Source organism: Zonotrichia leucophrys, chromosome 5 (genome assembly GCF_028769735.1).
Source record: "Zonotrichia leucophrys gambelii isolate GWCS_2022_RI chromosome 5, RI_Zleu_2.0, whole genome shotgun sequence".
Classification (NCBI taxonomy): domain Eukaryota; kingdom Metazoa; phylum Chordata; class Aves; order Passeriformes; family Passerellidae; genus Zonotrichia; species Zonotrichia leucophrys.
In genome coordinates this window covers 15131450-15145393 of record NC_088175.1, presented here as the reverse complement: position 1 = coordinate 15145393, position 13944 = coordinate 15131450, and the positions used below count along the sequence as shown (strand labels likewise).

Genomic DNA, 13944 nt, shown 5'->3' with positions numbered 1-13944 from the left:
AACAGTGGCACATGCCAGTGCATATGACTTGCAATTCACATCTTCTGTCATCATAACCACTGTGAACACTGAGGGTGACCACACAGGTGGTATCTTTATTTCACAAGATTAAAGATACAGTACAAAATGAATCTGTACATCTTTCTATTAACAGAATTTGTTTACACAATTATATTACATTTGACCAGCCTTTATACTGATTTTAAATACAAAATAAATTTACAAAACTCCTACAAGACCCTTTTAAAGAACTGTAGCTGATAAAAACAAAGGGTTCCCCCCAATAGTCCCTATTTGCCATATGCATTTGCAGTAGTTCAAATCAAACTAAATCTTTTCAGTTTAATATTCTCTGAAACAAAAAAATAGAATTTCAGTTCGCTGTTGCCTATCTAAAAGGAAAGCAACTTGCAAAGGTGAGTCTAATCCCCTTTTATAGGCCAAAACTAGCATATAATAGGTGGAAATTAGATAATGCATAGTCTTAAAAAGTCCTTTCACAAGCTGTATCCTAATGTTTTTCCCCCAAATTACAACTTTTTTTTTTTTAGTAAGAGTAGCTGACTTATGGAAGATAACTAAAAAGTGAGTAAAACTATCTTGCAAGAGTCTCATGAGGACGTTTGTATCAAAGGCCTTACCTTCTATTACATTGTCCCATTATGGACAATATAAAGCAAGAAAATTATTTCAACAGATAGCTCTGGGACAAGTTTCACCAGTGATGAACTAAAATCCTGTTTTGTCAACAGTTCAGTGTTTCTTTTAACTAGCAAGAACAGCTAATGTCTTTGATTAATAATTTGAGATGCAGAATAATGCATTTCTTCATATTTTCCCACAGTTTTCCTACATATAAAAATCCCACCAATAACACTTACTGCTCTGTAGTTCCATTTTCTGTGCAAGGAAAGAAGAGCATGTGTCTAAGAAGGTCAAATAGGCAGGCTCTGGCCTATGTTACTACACACAAAGAATACAACTTTTCATTCAAACCATGCTGAACACACCCAGAAAGGTTTCTCTTAAAACAAGTTTGCCTTCTAAAATACTCCTGCATCTAAGATAACCTGTGTGCTACCAAAAGGGAAAAGTACTTCACTGCAGTAAACTGAGCAACTCAGCTTCTTTAAGAAAAAAAAGCTTGATTAACTGAGTACACAACAAGGAACATATTGCTAGTAAGCGTTAAATATACTTTCCTCAAAATGCAAGTTTTAGAACAGAGAAGTAAGGGATTGTCACAAAAACTAAAGTCATGGTGTAGATAACTGATTTAGAAAACTTATTCATATCTTTAATCCCTGAGTTAACTTGCCATTATTTATGGTAAGTACCTTTTTCTTCTACCACCACATTCAAATGAATGTCATCTGAAAAGTCAGTGGTAGTAATTTGGTGGAAGGGAAAAAAGCAGGAGAAAGACTTCCTTATTGCTCCTTCAAAAAAGCATTTTTAAATGAAGTAACTTGCTGATCTTCAATTGTTTTCTTCTGCTGATTTCTTGGATGTAAAAATGCATCAGATTCACTGAAAGTCATCTACAAGACTGTCACATAGCAGCAGTGATGAGAGATTCTCATGCAAGTAAAAGAGAGCTTTTAGAATTTAGTTCTAATAGATCAACAACCAAAACATTTTAATAAAGCAGTAACAAAATTGTTAAATTGCCTAAGAGACCAATACCAATGGATGAATGGTATTTAACTGAAAAATGTTTTCCATATAATCTTTAATTTAATCATGCCAAGCTGAAACGAGTTAAGTGAGAGTGGCAAAATGTCAGAGGGAGTGTTCAGAAGTCACAGATATCTTAGAAATGCAGCTGGGGAATGCTGTACATATAAGACACTACATGTAAGTTCAATACTGTTTCATCTGCTATGATGATTGAGACTGAACAAGGCATTCCTCTACCACATGCTGCAACCCTCCACACTGAAATCAAAAAGATTTGTCTTCATATGACCAGCATAAGCATTGTGAAGTACTGAGAAGTTCTACTATAATACTAGTACCTTTAATACTAGCCATTTGTGACATTTCCATTTACAAATGAATGGATTGTTTATCTTCCATCCCAAGCTAGAGGCCTATTGTGCAATGATCTCCTTGCACATGTACCAAGTATGAAACCATACCAAACTCTCAATTCTAAATAAAGTGTATTGATATGTTGTTGCCAATACACTGGAAAAACATTTGCATGAAAATAAGCCCTTAACCCCTTAAACACAACAGCTTCTGTCAGAAAGCAGCTAAAGCCTCCTCATTTGTATTCATTCAGCTTTATGAGAGTATATTCAGAGGGTTTAATGCTAGTACAGAAACCAATATTTCACTACCATTGGAAAATAAGAACAAACACTTATGCATTTCATGCTCCTAGACTATTCTGCCACTGCTTCCCATCCCCAGCCCCAGAAATTATAGTTCAATGAAAATCGTCAAAGTGAAGATTCCTCTTGCAGTCTTAAATCATCAGTCCACAGGTCACAGTCTTTACACCCATTAAAAGGCCTTTACACTGACCTGGTGGCATCAAAAAGCCACTAGTCTTCTTTCTCTTTGGATTTTCTTGTTACAAAGGGTCCTCGAGATGGCACAGCCAGAGACATTACTTGTGACTTTCCTCTATGACAGGTACAAGAGAGGCTGGCAACAGCCAGAGCACCCCTGTGGCTTTGGAGTAGCATCACTGGCATACGCCCATGCCCTTCTGTAGAGAGCATGCATTTTTGTGGCTCTTTTTTGTAGATGCATTAAGCAGATGCATGCATGAGGTACACACATTTCCTTCTTGCAGTGCAAATCACTAACAGGTTTGTTGAACATCAAGCACAGAACTTCCAAGTCCAAATGCAAGTCAGCTAACTCACTGAGATTTCTGGCTCTCTCCTTTCTTCAGTGTGTGCAGTAATACTGGTGCTTTCTGCTATCTAGACTCAGCCTCTTAGTTAGGACAAATTTAAATTTAGGAACTCTACCAATATGTTTTCATGTCATGAAGGACTGCAAAGTACACAGGCTCCTGAAAAGCTTTAGGAGTATGTGAGATCTGGGTGCTGTGTGGACAGTTTTCAACTGACAAACTTTACAGACCCCATCTGTCCCACTCCACCCTATGGGCTACATACTGACTGCTGAAAACTGTCTAAGGGGAATGGAGAAAAACACCCAAACCAAAAAAGCACAAATGGAGAGTAGCATGTTTGCTGGCTTAGTTTTACAGGGTTTATCCATAATGTATGTTGAACCATCCTAGACAGCCTAAAGGACCAAAGTGTTAAGAAATACTAAAAAAATGAAATAAGGACTATAGAAATACTTGGGATGTAGATCAGAATTTAAGTTCCCAACAGCCCTAGTCTTTTCAGAATTTGAATATAGGTCAGCTTCTTGGACTTAAATTTGCCATAAATTTATAATTATTACTTTTATAAAGGGCAACTGCTATCAAGCAGGCAAAAACCTTCCACTGCTAGCCTTCTGTCTCTCTGGGAGATGAAAAGAACTCTGAATAAAGAGGAACTAGATACAGCAGGCAACATTTTTGTAGTAGCACTCTTGTGTTTCCATGAAAAAAGCCATAGTGTTATTCCATTGGCACTGAAATAACATTCAAATCAGTTTCAAAATAATTTTCTTATCCCTGAAAAAAGGCATCATTCTAAGCAGCTTTCAAACATTTTTTTAAACTTCTTTGTGCCTCTTTTGGGGGAGGGACTGTTGATCCAAAGTCCTAGTTCACAATGAAAATTGTTCCTTTTGGAAAAATCCAGTTCTTTGACTGAGGCTCTTGTTGCTATTGTGGTGGTTGGTGCTCTGGGGGCGGTTCCTGTTGAGGCACAGCCGGCCGCAGTCCTGCTGCTCTGGGAATTGCCTGGTGCTGCCTTTGTCTGTAAGCTATAATTGTTCCCAGGAGCAAGGCGATGATGGTCATCAGGTAGAGGTCCCACTCAGGCCCCAGCAGCTGGTCCATATCAATGTGTGAGAATACCTCTCTTATCTAAGAAAGAAAAAGTCCACATCATGTGAAAGAACACAAATGGGAAATTACTTTGATTTTAAATTTGACTTGTAACACTTTTCATGTACAAGTATCAGTTTTAAAACTTAGTGTCTCTTTTCCTCTCTGAAAAAATAGTATCACATCAGCAACATTCTTATTTTCCAGGAACTAAAACACCATTGAGACTAAGAGCCATCCTATATAGAATGAGGTACTCTACTTTCTATTTTAGAGATGAAAGTTTCACTATGGAGTTTTGTGGCTTTCCCATGAATGACAGAGCATTGAGCCTCAGGACACTTGTAGGGTACAATGCTGAGATTTGTGCAGGTAATGGACAGGGAATTTTGATTGAAGAGCCTTTTTGTAAGATCCCATTTGCATAAGGATTAGCTAACACACACTTCAATGCTTCACCACTGCATCAGATGATACTACACAGTCACTGCCAATTTAAAACTGCAGCAGCAGACTTTTAACTAGGAAAATCTGCGCTCTGCATACCAGCTTCTGTGAGTGCTACGTGGGTATTTGCCTGATTGACTTAAGTATTTTGACTGTCCTCAGCCTCAATACTACTATAATTTGTCAAACTCTGCTGAATTGTCTGAAACTGCACTTGCTCTAAGTAGTAATAACTTCCATACCACTTTCATTTATTAAAATCCAAAAAAGCAGTTAGATGTCACAGCACTGAGAAATATTGGAAAGACTTCACTTTAATTCCAGACAGGTTTTTTTTCAGGTCCACCACTCAGGAAAAACAATACAAAATACCTAAACTATCTAATACAAATACATTTTTCCCCACAGAGATCAAACACAAGTACAATGGGGTTGTTACAGCTGAATATAAAATAGCATGAGAATCAGGGATAATTTTTTTTTCCCCTAAGCAATTATGTCAGTTAAATCTGCTTCATTTTGATAGCAGATGGCCACGGATAAGAACAGTTAAACAGTTCTGAGAAATTCTCTTCAAGGGAAGAACAGCGCAGAAGAGCACTGCCTGTGCACATTTCAGATTCACAGAGTTGCACAAATAGGAAATAGGAATGAAAGCTTCAGTGACTTTCTTAATATGCAACAGTAGAAAACAAATCTATCCTAAGTTTGCAGAAGGTTCAAGCAATACTTCTACTTAAGTAAAATTACAAATTAAGCTACTTTTAAAAATGGAAAACACATTTGCTCTTCTCTTTTAACTCTGCATTACTTACATTGATTTCTCGTATGTACTGCAAGGAATAAATCACTCCAAGCTTGCAAAGTGCTAGGAAGACTGGAACCTGAGCATCTGGGCTTGCTTCAGCTGCCATGTCATAAAATCGTTTTGCGAGATGAATATCCTAAAGTTAAGAAAATTCAAAGCACAGTTTTGAAGAACTTGAATAATTAACCATAGTTTGTTTTTTTTACCTTTGATGTCTATGCATCATTACTTCACATAGTTAAGTCAATATACCTGTCCATTGCCTATTGGTGAATGTTTTGGGAGACATGCTCATTCCACTAGTTGTGGACTCAACTGAATATCAGCAAATGTACTCTAACAAAGACTCAGTGTACAGCTCACTCACCTGCTTGATGCCCAGCCCCTTCTCATGCATGTAGCCCAGATTAAACATTGCTTGAGCACTGTGCTGCTGTTCTGATGCTAGTCGATAGTGAATAAATGCAGTTTCGTAGTCAACATCAGTACCAAACCCATAAAAATGGTAATCTCCAAGTTTAATTCTTGCAACAGTATATCCTATAAATCAAACAACAACAAAAAAGGATAAAATAACTAGGCAACGAACCTTTTGGCCTCCCATGAAGATGCAGAAGGAGCATAAGTATTACTTCTGGAAGTGTGTACAAACTGTTTATCTTTCACCACTCCCTCACATAAAGAGCTTTTATGTTAACAATGTGGTTAAGCTAACCAAAAACCAGACAATTTTTATCTGCAGGTAAGACCTCTTCCTAGTAATCTTACCAATATTTTTATTGATATATAGTGGTATCAGCTGAAAATTTGCAACATGTTCATCATCAGTCCCTTACTACGGAAAAATTTTTCATTTGCTATATGGCCTTTAAAGGAAATCAACTTTTTTTTTTAAAGCAGTAACACTGGAAATTTGAAAGTGTCTCATCATTCATGCCATCATCTCAATTTCTTAATTTTAAACTAAAAGCCCCGTAAGTCTGAATTTTCATGGTAGTCTTGCTCTAAAGTTAAAAACTAGTAGACAGACATTAGTGTAGATGCATCCCTTTAAAAGTTAGATATCTCAAGACATTTCATCATTAAGTTCACATTGGTTATTTTAGGGTAGGTAAACAAGTACCAGAGTTTAAATTTGTGTTGTTTGGTCATCAAGGATGAATTCTTCATCAATGCTTACTTTGAATAGGAAATTGCATTTCTTAATAAATGATGAAAAGTAACAAATTACTCTGAAGGATTTTCGATTGATTTTTCCAAGCATATACACTTTTAGAAAAGTCAGTGTAAACATTGCTAATGTTGTTTAACATTGCTCTATAATTCCTTATGGAACAACACAAGAAACACCAAGTACATTTGTATTTTAATCCTTTTAGTCTTTATAATCACAGAAAGGCTCAGACCTGCAAGAATATTGTAATGACACTATAGCTAAAAATACACCGAAGAACACCAACTATCCTATCTGGGATACAACTTCTCTTAACAGGAGGAAGTAAACTTTCCCTCTTTACATATTTCATAGCAAAACAGATGAAACCAGACATTATTGGCTCTACTAAACGTTAAGGAAACCTTCCTGTCTGACCATTTGGGAGGCACTGTGGCCATCACACTCCCACCACTACAGACTGACACTGCAGGGACTGAAGCTCCTTCCCCCTCCGCAGTGCTTGGCCTTGGCTGCAAGGGCTGATGGGTGCTTGACTCCCTATCTGTGCCACTCTCACAGTCAGACAAGCTTTCCTTACTGGTTTGACCCTGGGGTTCCAAGAGCAGAGTCTCAGGTGCCTGAATCTTTTAAACAATTAAATAATGGCACACAAAAACCAGCTTGTGTTACCATAATGGTAACACAAAAACCAGCTTGAGCTTGTATTTCCAAGGAGGAACTCCAAACAAAAGAATCTCTGGGCTTTTATACCCTCACAGTCTGTTCATACTTAAATCTGGGGTCCTTGGCTCCTGCTGTGTCTTGTCACCTGCCTGGGCCACAGGTCCCTGGGCCCCTTGCTATGGAAAAGGTTGGCAGTGCATGGCTCCTTGCCTTGGGCTCCACCCACCCAAAGCTCAACCTGCAGCTCACACTGCAGCTGCAAACCTACACTGAATGCATTCCTCAACATAAAGAGACTGGAATTGCGAGGTACAGACATACCTTGAGAAGCTGCTCTATTCCAGTGAAGCAAAGCTCGAGGATAGGTTTCATTTTCTCCTACTATGCTAGCTTCTTCTAAAGAAGAAAATAATCCAGTTAAATAGAACCATGGCATATGCATACATGACCACAAAATACACGACCGTGGTATATGCATACACGACCGCTGCTTATCTTCAGTCTGCTGAAATATAACAAAAACTTGAAGCAATCTGTGTTATACAACAAACAAGATTCCATGCATCTGAAACTTATAAAAACCCCTTTCATTTAAACAGCCTTTCCATTTATCTGCCCACATAAGAGAGCTAGGAACAAACTATAGAATTTCACCCTGAACTATGGCTTACTAAGCATCTTTCCCATCCGAGCTGTAGGAGATTCTGATGCATACTTGAGGAATGACAGAAAATGCAAGTTTTAAGAGCACATAATTTGGACTTTGACAAATACAAGGTTGAAGTACAACCTGTTATAGTTTTGGCCACCTGAAACCCAGGACTAGTCAGGTAAAACAAAAGCTTAAACTCCTTTAACCAGCCAGACTGCAGTCCCTTATATGGCAGTGCTTTGGCTACTTCAGAAGTTGTTCCATGTCACAATTTGAAGGTTCATGAACTATCAGACAATTCAAAGAATTTATAACTTGAACTTCAAGTGTAACTATGGTTTCAGCTGTACTGTCCCACAGCTGACACAGATTTTGTATAAAACATATCTAGACATTTTAAATCAATCTCTGAGTAAAGACACTCAGAGTTTTAACTCAGGGAAAAAAGCTGTTTCTTTGCACTTCCATCTTATCTAAAGACAATTCACTCAGACACCTTTAAAAAACATGAACTGGAAATGAAGATGTTAGATTAGCCCAGCAGCCACCAATAGGTGCTTTCAATACTAAGATATAAAGCTGGCAAGGAGACCTAGATTTGGTTTAGAGAAAGTTTAAAATACTGGGTTTTGCAGTTTGTAGAAAGATTTACCATTGTACTTCCATTGTCTACCAATGACTTGAAACTCTAATAAATCCAAGTTCAAGCCATATAGTTCCAGTAACACACATGGGATGAGTTTTTTTTCAAATCTAAGAGAATCAGCTGCCCAGTTCCTCACCCCTGCTTCAAGAGTAGCATCAGTAAAGTCACACAAAGAAGAAAGTGCTGAGAAAATGCATTACAAGAGAAAGAACAAAGGACAGAGACTTCTAGGCATAGTACAGGTCAAAAGTAAACCTAATGCAATCCCTGATTTTACAATTGTGCTTTGGAAATCCTGAGAATTTTTAGCACTGTGCAATGTTATAAAGACTCTCTGCTTATGCCATTTGAAAATCCCCAACTCAGAAATTAAATGTATTTTAACTTTTAGTCTACAAAGTCATCTTTAGAAGTGAAAATGAAAACTGATTGCTTTCCAGTGTGAAGAGCAGGAAAGAGGACAAGAGCGTCATTAAAGTTCTAACATGCCACCTCCAGAAAAACCCTTTTTAGTATATATTCAGATTCTTACTCTGATCAAGTATGAAAGCAGCATTGCTTTGTGCAACTTCATAGCCTTGTTCTGCCAGAAGAAGATACTGAACCACAGCGGAGTTTGAATCACCATCTTTATAGCTGTTGTAGGCAGTCATCAGTCTTTCAGACCAACGCCCCCGTTCACAGACATTCTTAAACAACTGCAGAGGAAAAAGGAAGGGGGAGGATACTGGCTGTCAGGAGCTTCAAAAATTTAGGTTTTGCAAGAAGTAACACTTGAACATTCTGATGCCTGTTCAAAATATTTGTATTTCACATGAAAACATGACAAGCTAACTTTAAGATACAAGTTGCTAAGCAGATAGATGCTTAGCAACCTGTAAGATTCTTAGTAAGTAAAGATAGTAACTTGTAAGATTCAGATGCTTACTCAGAATTATTTAGTATCTTAGTTTTGTTACACTTAAATCCAAGTGTAAAAGAAGAATTTGGTACTTAGAAGCTACTGTTGCTTGCTTTGCGTTACATTTTTTTTATTTTCTTGGTCAATAAAGGAAATACAAACCTGACCTAACATAAAAGCCAAAGATATTTCTCATAAAACACAAACAAGTTCGCTAATATATCACTTTCCCCTTTGACAGCCTTGACTCTGCAGTCACTGAAATGGAAACGTCCTATACAGGCTGATGTGTTACAGCCAATCTCCTGCCAGTCAGTGTTATTGCTGCTGATGAACAGGTGACCTTACCTCAACAGCAGTATGACAGGACCGCATCACTCCAGTGCCAGTAGCATGCATCTGAGCCAGATTATAGAAAGCCAGAATGTGGCCACCCTGGGAGGCCAAGTTAAAATACTTCAAAGCTTGTTTATAGTCTTTCTTGACTCCAATGCCATCTAAAAGAAAGATTAAATCATTGCTATTCGTTCCTCTTGAAAAGCAGCATTGTACAAAACAGAATTGTATGAAACAGCTATTACTCTTCAAAATTACTCTAGAAAAACTTCATAAAAAAGTCAGGAAAAACCAGAATGAAATACAAGTTCAATGTAGCAAGCCCATTCTACATGCAGAGTATGCACACACTTGTAATGCCACCTAGTGAGCAGTGACTGAAAGGGCAGGTGCTTAGACCTGCCAATGGTTTTGATGCCACTTACTGTAATACATGGAACCTAGTTGAAGCTGTCCATCAACCCATCCCTGTTCTGCAGCCTTCTGGAAATACTTCAGGGCTAGCTCATAGTTCTGCAGGAAGATTTGGTCCAGTCATTAGAGCCTTGCAATACACCAAAGTTTAAGATAGATAATATGCATGTGCATATGTGAAAGGACAGATCTGTTTTACAGAAAAATCACAGCAAGATTTTCCAATGAAAATATTCCCCTGTTCAAAATCTGGAAGCAAAAAATGAAATAGACTACAATGATATTTAGCCTGTTGTAACTCTGCAGCTACCTCAAAGCTGGTATCCACATACAGCATTGCTATGAACAGTTATGCTTAACAGAATGGAAGCTCTGTTCTGGTTCTGGAACACTTATTTCCTCAACTTTGGGCTACTTCAAATTTTGAGTATCTGTTTGCATAGCTAAATATAAAACATTTGACAAGAAACCTTCCTGTGGGAAAAGCAATAAAGCAAATGAACTAATTAAAAGCTTCAGAGTTTCTTCCACTCCCACAAGAGTCACAAAATGGGGCCAGTTAGGATTTGGGTTTTTTTTTCACAAGAAAATTAGAGACAAGCTCAAATCTCCTGTTAAAATGCGCACTTCTATGCATTTCTAACAGCTTAAGCAACATTTTCAAGCTTCTGAGAGCAAAATCAGGATGTTTCTTTCATAGCTGCCAATTCCATGGTGCATTTTTTTTACATTACAGATTTCCTCAAGGAATTTTCAACATAACAGAAATCTTCACAATTAAGCTTTCCACAGTACTTCCCTCCAGAAAAAAAAATCTGTTGACAACAAAAAGTCACTCAAACACCTATGATTAGAAAGACGACGGTCAAAAGCTTACCACTGGAACACCTCTTCCATAGAGGTAAGCCATTCCTAATCCACTCTGTCCAACCGGATTACCCTGAAAACACAGAAAAAGACTTCTGAAAAGAGAGGCAAAACCTACATGTATGTTTTTCAAATCTGGTATGTCTTGAACATAATGAAAACATACAGTACTCAACAGAAATTAATTTTTTGCTCCTAGTAATACTTATTTAGGGAGGAAACAGCATTTACAGTAACTTTTATTCAGTAACTACACAGTTGATGAACAGGGAAAAGCTTTCAATATTATTTATGAAAGTTTACTGTGCACGTTTACAGTGTCATACAAGATGTAGAACACAACCTTAGAAAGATGGGACATTAATAGTTTACTGATCTTTAGTCTTTCCAACTTCAAAATGTTTTGGGTGCTACAGAAGTTCCCAAAACAACTCCAGGAACTCTAAGAACCCATGTTAAGGGTGAAGTGGTGGCTGTCCTGTGGGCTACATTGCTAACCACTGCCCATGCAAAAGCAGGCACTGTGGCACTACTTCAGTGCCAGGACAGGCAACGGGACACATCAGAAAGTTTCAGTCAATGCAGGGTGAGCACATTGAGAGATCCTCACTTTAGCACAGAGTTGGGGAACAGCATTCAGGGTGTGGAATATAAGAACCATGAAGGTACTTATCTTCCAACAGTTTCTTCAGAACTTAATCTATTGTGTTTCACATGCTGAACACCTTTCCTGGAGTGTTTTAATTGCACAAACACTACCATAAGGTATATATCAAAGACAGATACAAGGGATTAACATGATCAAAAAACAACATCCCAAAGAGGAAACAGTCCAATGAGACGAGAAGTATAAAACTATTACATATTCACTTAACAGAAGCACTGTAAATTCCTGTGACAGGACAACTTCAAATTAACAAACACTAGCACTTCACAGAATTGCAGACTATTTAGGTGGACAGTATTTCATAATTATGAAATAGAGTCAGACTTTATTCATGAGAGCTAGACTCCTTATGCTGAACAGAGCTTTATGAAGCACCATGGCCAGAGTTGTTTTTGACATCTTAGGCAAGCAAGATTATGGGCTACTTCATCTGGGAGAGGAGCTGGGAATAGGTGTCTGCCTCTGTCATGGAAGAGCACATGAAGCATTTGCAGCATTTCAGAGCTTATCAACTTAGTGCACATGTTGTAGTTTCACCTTACAAGTAATCATACCATATCAGCAGCTTTCTTGAAATACTGAAGGGCTGTTTCATTGCTCTGGGGTACAACATCACTTCCTTCTGAATACATCTGAAAGAGAAATCCATTACTGAAGAACAGCCCAAGTACTCAGTTTAGCATGAAGACCATGAAGCATCCTCACTTTACATATTGAGAGGGAGTTACTGTACTTAAATTATTCCATCACAATACTGAAAAATCATTAAAACTTGTCCAGAAGCAGAAAATACATCTCTGCTGTAAAACTCAGAGTTTAACTTGTGGATGGAAATTAATTGCCCATAAAATTAATTTTTTTCAGGACAATACCCTTCATTTTTAATTTCTCCTAATGCGCAGTGAAAAACACACAATCAAGAAAAAATCTTGAGACCAGTGAAAATCAAACTGTATTGGAAATCAAACTGTATTTGCAAAAACAAAGCAAAAATTGGTTACTAAACAGTTAACTTCAACAATAACTAGTGATAGAACAACCAATAGAGAAAGCAGGAACTGCAATCTCTTCTGTCAGGTGCCTTGAACAGCATATTATGCTATTTTTTTAGGCTTTAAGGATATTAATTTTGAATCCTCTACTACAATGACAGCCTGAAAAAGATGATCTAGAGCTGGTGCTTACTGTAGCCTAACCTTAGAAGGTACTCAAACGGAGTAATAAGGATTTAGCTCCTCACAGGCTGAAGGTAGTCTGCAACCCAGATCTCAGACAAGTGACCTAAATAGCCTTCAAAGCAGTAGTGCACTATAATCACTGCCAGCAGTCTGCCAATTGTGCTTTAAATTAAAAATCATACAACAGATTGGGTTAAAGATCATCTAGATCCAACTACCATGCCATGGGCAGGGATGCTAGCCACTAGACTACGTTGCTGAGGCCCCAAACCACTCTGACCTTGAACACCTCCAGGGATGGGACACCCACAACTTCTCTGGGCAACCCATTCCACTGCCTCACCACCCTCTGAATAAAGAGTTTTGGCTCTGAATGTTAACTCAGCCTAAATCTCTCCTCATTTAGTTTAAAACTATTCCCCCTTGTCCTATAACTACCTGTTGTGCAAAATGTTGCTCTCCCTCTTTTTTGTAAGATCCCTTTAGGTATTGGAAGGTTGCAGTGAGGTCTCTCTGGAGCCTTCTCTTCTCCAGGCTGAAAATCCCCAGCTGTCTCAGCCTGATTGCATTGGAAAGTGCTCCATCCCTCTGATCATCTTGATCCTCAGTATTCACTCCAACAGGTCCATGTCTTTCCTGTGCTGAGGACTGCACACCTGGACCAAGTACTCCAGGTGGGGTCTCACAAGGGCAGAGTAAAGGGGGAGAATTGCCTCCCTCAGCCTGTTGGCCACTCCTCTTTTGATGCAGGCCAGGATGATGTGTGCCTTTTGGGCTGCAAGTGCACATTGCTGGGTCATGTCCAGCTTTTCACCCATGAGATCCCCCAAGTCCTTCATAAGGCTGCTCTCAGTAAGCTCATCTCCCAGTCCGCACCAGTATTCGTACAGCCCTCCCATTTGCACTTATGGAGCTTCACGAAGTTCTCATGGACCCACATCTCAGGTTTGTCCAGGTCCCTTTGGGTGGCCTCCCATCCTTCTGTTGTGTCACTGCACTGCTCAGCTTGGTGGCAGTTCTTGCAGAGGCTGTTCTTGATCTCACTGTGTGTGCCACTGGTGAAGGTATTAGAGAGCACTGGACCCAGAACAGAGCCCTGAGGGACCCCACTTGTCACTGGCCTCCACCTGGACATAGAGCCATTAATCACAACTCTCTGGCTATATCCATCCAGCCAATTCCTTATTCCCCAGATATTCCACCCTTCCAATCCATGTC

At 38.7% G+C, this 13944-nt stretch overlaps 1 protein-coding gene across 1 annotated transcript in view; it reads right to left on the bottom strand.

The window, feature by feature from the left end:
• Nucleotides 1-75: 75 nt before the first annotated feature.
• SEL1L (SEL1L adaptor subunit of SYVN1 ubiquitin ligase) overlaps nt 76-13944 on the bottom strand; it is a 32949-nt gene continuing 19080 nt past the window's right edge. The window contains exons 13-21 of the mRNA XM_064713940.1: nt 12103-12180; nt 10892-10954; nt 10026-10113; nt 9613-9761; nt 8896-9061; nt 7387-7461; nt 5593-5765; nt 5233-5361; nt 76-4009 (exon numbers count right to left, since the gene is read on the bottom strand). Of these exons, the coding sequence (XP_064570010.1) occupies nt 3806-4009; nt 5233-5361; nt 5593-5765; nt 7387-7461; nt 8896-9061; nt 9613-9761; nt 10026-10113; nt 10892-10954; nt 12103-12180 (1125 nt within the window). The 3' untranslated portion in view covers nt 76-3805. The remainder of the gene's footprint in view (nt 4010-5232; nt 5362-5592; nt 5766-7386; nt 7462-8895; nt 9062-9612; nt 9762-10025; nt 10114-10891; nt 10955-12102; nt 12181-13944) is intronic.